The sequence below is a fragment of the Gossypium arboreum genome, chromosome 13, assembly GCF_025698485.1.
Source record: "Gossypium arboreum isolate Shixiya-1 chromosome 13, ASM2569848v2, whole genome shotgun sequence".
Taxonomy (NCBI): Eukaryota; Viridiplantae; Streptophyta; class Magnoliopsida; order Malvales; family Malvaceae; genus Gossypium; species Gossypium arboreum.
The window spans coordinates 109,882,983-109,889,959 of NC_069082.1; the positions used below are offsets into that span (position 1 = coordinate 109,882,983).

The window sequence follows — 6,977 nt, forward strand, 5'->3', positions numbered from 1 at the left end:
AGCAAAAAAAAGAGAATTATTCAAAAAGCAAAAAATTATATTCGAGAAGGCCCGTATGTATTTCGACAATGTGTAGACTAATTAGTTCGAAGATGTGTCGTGGAAGAAGAAATAAAAGTAGTTTTGCAAATGTGCCATACATCACCATGTAGGGGACATTTTGGAGGAAAAAGAATAGCCCAAAAAATATAACAATCGAGATTTTACTAGCCAACTATGAACAGAAATACTTACGAATTCGTACAAGGAGTGATAGATGCCAAAGGACTGGAAGTATATAAAAAAAGATGAAATGCCACAAACAAAGATACTTGAAGTTGAGGTATTTAATGTTTGGGGAATTAATTTTATGGGACCTTTTCCAAGTTCTTTTGGAAATTAGTACATCTTGCCCGTTTTTGATTATGTCTCTAAATAGGTTGAAGCTATAGCCTTACCTACGAATGACACAAAAGAGGTAGTTAGATTCTTGAGAAGAAACATCTTTGCTAGATCTAGAACATCCTGTGCGTTCGTAAGCGATGAAGGATCCCACTTCTACAGTAAACAACTTAAAGCAGCCTGTAATGCCCCAAATCCTAAGTAATTATTTTTATATGGTTGTGACAAAATTGTGTATCTATTTTAGTGGTTATGTGTTCTGGGAGTGTTTGTGAAGTCTTAGGTTCAAGCATTGGCTTGTGCAAAAATTTTGTTTTTGTAGAAAGAAACATTGTCTTTAGTCAGTAGGCTTTTAAATAAATGTGTTTATAACATGACAGAATGTGCCTGCCGGTCTAGGGGATAAGTGGTGTGTGGTGGTTACTTGAGGTCTGAGGTTCGAATCTTGGTAAGAGCAGTGGAGTGTTTTATTTTGCTGCTGTGCCATGTAAGTGGTTGAATGTCAGTGGAACTCTATGCTAGTGGGCGATTGGAGTGTTTGAGGGGTGTGAGGGATTGTGTAGCCGAATTCTAGGCGGATGTTGTGGAGAAAATTATGGGAAATGAGGGGAGAGGGAGTAGTGTTCCGAATTTGAACTGTGGTACTCTAAACTTTCAACTTTGGTAAGTTTGAGTACTCTATTTCGAGTTTTGGGAACATTTTGGTTCTTTTTCTTTTGTTCTCTGGAAACCGATTAGTGCTAGGGAGTTTTGGGTTAGCATTCTTCTCTACATTTTCAGTTTGAGTGATTATTCCCTCTCTTCTTGGGGCCGAACATAGCAAAAGACCATTCGGGTATCTCCTTTTCTATTTTTGCAACCTTATTCTCCCTTTTTGTTCATTGGACGAATGCTCTCTGTCTCTCCCTCTCTCAAACTTTGGTCGACTACTCCCTATTCCATTCCCTCTCAATTCTTCCTTTTTTATTCACCTTGCTGTTTGACTGATTGCTTCTTATTCCCTTTCCCTCTCTTTATCTTATTTGTTGTAGTTGAGTACCCCTTTCTCTTCTCCCTCTATTCCTTCAGCTTTTATCGAGTGTCCCTTCTTGTATTGTTAAATCGAATACCTTCTTCTCTTTCCTTCTCCGGCTTTCAATTTCTCTCTAAAAATGGGGGATTTGCTTTGGTATTTCTTTGTTCCTTGGCTGAAGTTTTGGTCTTTCTATCCTCCCTCTTCTGTCGAGTTTTCTTCTGCTAGTAGTTGGTTCTGTCCAACATGAGTTGCTTTTGGTTGATAAGTATTTCACGTCCAACCTTGTTAAACTCGTGTTACCTACAAATTTGTAAGGCTACATCGTTTGAAGCAATGGAAGTGTGAATTATTCCAAGAACGTTCGTACCAAGAATCCTATCAGACAGTGTGAATTATTCCATGGGGAGCACCGGTTTTGTTTGTAAAAAAGATGGATCCATGCTCACGCGTATTGATTACTGACAATTGAATAAATTGACCATTAAGAATAAGTACCCCTTACAGAGGATTGATGATTTATTCGATCAATTTCGTGGAGTTTCAGTTTTCTCTAAGATTGATCTCTGATCGGAGTACCATCAATTGAGGGTTAAAGAGACTGATGTATATAAGACAGCGTTTAAGACTTGTTATGGTCATTACGAGTTCCTAGTGATGCCATTTGGATTGATGAATGCACTAGCGACATTTATGGATCTGATAAACCGAGTGTTCCAACCCTATCCGGACCAGTTCGTAGTGGTTTTTATTGATGACATTCTAGTGTATTAGAGAACTGAAGATGAACATGATGTACATCTCCGAGTGGTGCTATAGATTCTGAGGGAGAAGTAACTGTCCGCCAAGTTCAATAAGTGTGAATTATGGTTGCGAGAGGTAACATTTCTGGGTCATGTGGTATCTACCGAAGGTATTAGGGTTGATCCTCAGAAATTTAAATTTGTTCTAGACTAGAAGTCGCCTAAGATGATATCTGATATTCATAGTTTTCTAGGACTGGCAGGTATTATAGACGATTTGTTGAGGGGTTTTCATTAATTGTTGCACCTCTAACTAAGTTGTTGCGTAAGGGTGTTCCATTTAACTAGGTTGATGTGTAGCAAGAGAGCTTTGAAAAGCTCAAGAAAGTTCTGACTGAGGCCCCTGTCTTGATACAGCTAGAGTCTAGGAAAAAGTTCACTGTTTACAGCAATGTGTCACATGTTGGTTTAGGGTGTCTGTTGATGCAAGACGGTAAGGTGGTTGCATATGCATCCCATCAGCTTAAGACTCATGAGGTGAATTATCCGACGCATGACTTGGAGTTGGCCACAGTGGTATTCACTCTAAAATTTGGAGGCATTATTTGTACAGTGAGAAGTATATCATTTATACGGATCACAAGAGCTTCAAGTATCTCCTCACTTAGAAGGAGTTAAATCTTAGGTAGCGTAGATGGATTGAGCTTCATAAAGACTATGACTGTACGATCGAATACCATCCTAAGAAGGCCAATGTGGTGGCCGACGCACTGTACCATAAGGCTATGACTGATCTAAGGGCGATGTTTGCTCGCCTCAGTTTATTTGATGATGGTAGCTTGTTGGCTGAGCTCCAAGTTAAACCGACGTGGATTGAGCAGATTAAGGGTAAGCATTTGGAGGATGAGTCACTGGGTCCTCAATTTCGACAGATTGAGCGTGGTAACACATCAGATTTTGGATTGAATAGTGAAGGGGTGCTTTTATTCCGTGGGAGAGTCTGTGTATCGAAAGATACTGATTTGAGGCAGTCTATACTATGAGAGGCGAATAGTAGTCCTTATGCTATGCACCCTGGTGGAAACAAGAAGTACTGAGACCTTCATGAGTTATATTGGTGGCCAGGTCTTAAGCGTGAAGTTACTGACTTTGTGAGCAAATGTCTGACTTGCCAACAGGTTAAGGCTGAACATCAATTACCGACAGGGTTGCTTCAGCCAGTCAAAATTCCACTTTGGAAGTAGGAGAGAGTGACTATAGACTTCATTAGTAGGCTGTCCCTAATGCCTACTAAGAAGGATTTGGTATGGGTCATCATGGATCGATTGACCAAGTCTGCCCATTTCATACCAGTTCGTACCGATTACTCTTTGTAGAAGTTGGCTAAACTATATGTGTCTAAGATAGTGAGACTGTATGGGTACTGGTTTCCATAACATCTAATAGAGATCCTCGCTTTATGTCTTGCTTCTGGAAGAAGTTACATGAGGCTTTGGGTACAAGGTTGGACTTTAGTACTGCGTTCCATCCTCAGACAGATGGTCAGTCAGAGAGGGTGATTTAGATACTAGAGGACGTGTTGAGGAGTTGTATGATAGATTTTTGAGGCAGTTAGGAGGCTATTTGTCGTTAGCAGAGTTTTCCTATAACAATAGCTATCAATCTAGCATACAGATGGCACCTTACGAAGCATTATATGGTCGTAGGTGTCGTACTCCTTCGTGTTGGACTGAGTTGGGCGAGTGGCTTGTTCTAGGCCCTGAGTTAGTTTCTGATATCGAGGATAAAGTTAGACTAATACAGGATCGATTGAAGGCAGCATCAGACAGATAGAAGTCCTATGCGGATTTGAAGCATAAGGAGATTGAGTATTTTGTGGGGGACTTCGTTTTTCTCAAGGTCTCACCATGGAAAAAGGTACTGATGTTTGGTCGGAAGGACAAGTTGAGCCCTAGGTTTATTAGGCCTTACCGCATACTGAAACATGTGGGGCTGGCTGCATATCAGTTAGAGTTATCGCCAGAGTTGGACCAGATTCATGATGTCTTCCATGTCTCTATGTTGAGGTGCTACCGCTCTGATCCTGTGCATGTAATCTTGATTGAGGAAATTGAGGTTAGGCTAGACCTGACTTTTGAAGAAGAACCAGTTCAAATATTAGAGCGTGATGTAAAGGTTTTGAGGAGGAAGTCTATTCCACTGGTTAAGCTACTTTGGCATAATCACAGTTCTGAGGAGGCCACGTAGGAACCTGAGGAGGCGATGCGACAACAATACCCTCATTTGTTTTGATCAGGTAAATTTTGAGGCTGAAATTTTCATTTAGGGGGTAGAGTTGTAACGCCTCAAATCCTAAGTGATTATTTCTGTATGGTTGTGACACAAGTGTGTATCTACTGTGGTTAAGTGTTTGATGGGTGTGGGGGATTGTACAGCCGAATTCTAGGAGAATATTGTGGAGAAAATTATGGGAAGTGAGGGGAGAAGGAGTAGTGTACCGAATTTGAACTGTTGCACTCTAGACTTTCGGCTTTGGTAAGTTTGAGTACTCTATTTCGGGTTTTGTGAACATTTTGGTTCTTGTTCTTTTGTTCTCTAGAAACCGATTAGTGCTAGGGAGTTTTGGGTTAGCATTTTTCTCTGCATTTTCAGTTTGAGTGATTATTCCCTCTCTTCTTGGGGCCGAACATAGCAAAAGACCATTTGGGTATCTCCTTTTCTATTTTTGCAACCTTATTCTCCCATGTTGTTCATTGTCTAAATATTCTCTGTCTCTCCTTCTCTCAAACTTTGGCCGATTACTCCCTATTCCATTCCCTTTCAATTCTTCCCTTTTTATTCACCTTCTGATTGACCGATTGCTTCTTGTTCCCTTGCCTCTCTTCATTTTAGTTTGTTGTAGCCGAATACCCCTTTCTCTTCTCCCTCTATTCCTTCGGCTTTTATCGAGTGTCTCTTCTTGCATTGTTAAACCTAATACCTTCTTCTTTTTCTCTCTCCTACTTTCAGTTTCTCTCCAAAAGGGGGGATTTGCTTTGGTGTTTCTTTGTTCCTTGGCTTAATATTTGGTCTTTCCATCCTCCCTCTTTTGTCGACTTTTCTTCTCCTAGCAGCTGGTTCTATCCAACGTGAGTTGCTTTTGGTTGATAAGTATTTCGGTAAGGACAGAAGTTATGTCTCAAACATTGTAAGTAGTGTTGTTTTTTATTAATCTATTAGGTTCCTAACATGTGGTCATGTCGTATTGTTTTGGAAGTATCTAATCGTGTTGAACTCAGTTTACCTACAGATTTGTAAGGCTATATCGTTTGAAGCAGTGGAAGTAAGTGACAGTAACGAGCTCGTTTGGGAACTGTTTTTGTATTAAGCATGACTAACATTGGTCATGACCTTGTCTTATGTTTTAGGTGTGAATTATTCCAGGAATGTTCGTACCAAGAATCCTATCAGGTGTGTACAAACGCATCTATGACTATAGAAATCGATAAAAGTCGAAATAAGTGGATGTTGACGCTGTATAGGTGTGTTCTTGTTCGTGAGGTAGTCTGTATGCCTAAACATGGGCTTACAATCATTGAGGTTGGCCATGAGCGATTTCATGGGCCGAGGCCGTTTTGGGCCATTTTCAGCCAAAATGAGCTATGTGGGCCCCACGGGCATATGGGTCCCACACGAGTAAACCACATGGACATGTGGAGAATTTTAGGTTGAGTATCCACACGGCCAAAGGATATTTATGGGCTTTGTGGGCCACAAAATGAGTCGTGGGCCCATTTTCACTGTTTGACTGTTAAGGTTGGGCGGGTCACTCGAGAGGACTGTAGACCTACTGTTGGGTCGGTAAGTGTACCTAGACCCCCTAATTGATAAAATGACTGAAATGCCCCTACATAGTAAAATGACTGATATGCCTCTATGAGATGTATGATTATGGTTAAGCATGCCATTATATATATTAATCAAACGTATGATACTATGACATGATGCATGTTATGTTGCATGGGGATGGGATTTATTATGATTGGAGGAAGTGTACTGTACTGGTAGCTCTGCTGCAAATACTGTTTAGTGCCGCAATCGAAACTACTTGGAGTGTAGGGATGGGTGGGTTGATTTTATCCCTACATGGAGTATAGGGTTGGACGGAGATAGAGTGTAGAGGCTGGTTGGGTAGGATTTATTGATTGCATATCTATACTGTCCTGTTACTGAGATGGGCTCAGGCCGACACTGATACTGATACTGTAAAGGGCTAAGGCCCTGACTGAAATTGAACCGTGACTGAATTGGGCTTAGGCCCAGACTGTTTATGCTCACTATTTGGTTTTGATATGGGATTACACACTGAGTTTCCATAACTCACCCATCTGTTTATCTGTACAGGTAATCCCCAGGCTTAGGCGGGTCGATACTATGAGGGATTCAAAGGTGGCCACACAACTACACGAACTTTCTTATTGGGTTTAAATTATAATAGTTTTATTTTGGGTAATTTGTTTTTGTAATAAGGCCTCTTTAATTTTTAACCTTTAATTTTCGGGGTTTTATTTATTTTGATTTATTTGTGCTAGTAGTAGGACGCAGGTTTTCAAAAAGACAAATATTTTTTGAAACACCACGTTCACGCAACATGTTTTAAAAGCTTCTGCAAGAAATAATATTTTTAAAATTAATAAAAATTTAATGTGATTAACTTTTGACAAATGACTTAGATTTTGGAAATGAGTATACGTATCTTAAGATTACATAAAGAGGTTAAATAAAGAACGGGTTTTTCAACGAGATTATACTTTGCAAAAAATACTTCAATGTGACATCGCCATAATCAACCATAACATCCA

The 6,977-nt window shown here is 40.1% G+C and overlaps 1 protein-coding gene across 1 annotated transcript; it reads left to right on the forward strand.

Moving 5' to 3' along the window:
* The first annotated feature begins 4,059 nt into the window (after positions 1 to 4,059).
* LOC108462101 (uncharacterized) lies at positions 4,060 to 4,383 on the forward strand. Its single transcript, XM_017762097.1, has one exon. It carries the CDS (start codon positions 4,060 to 4,062, stop codon positions 4,381 to 4,383), a length of 324 nt encoding a protein of 107 aa, XP_017617586.1.
* The last annotated feature ends 2,594 nt before the right edge of the window (positions 4,384 to 6,977 follow it).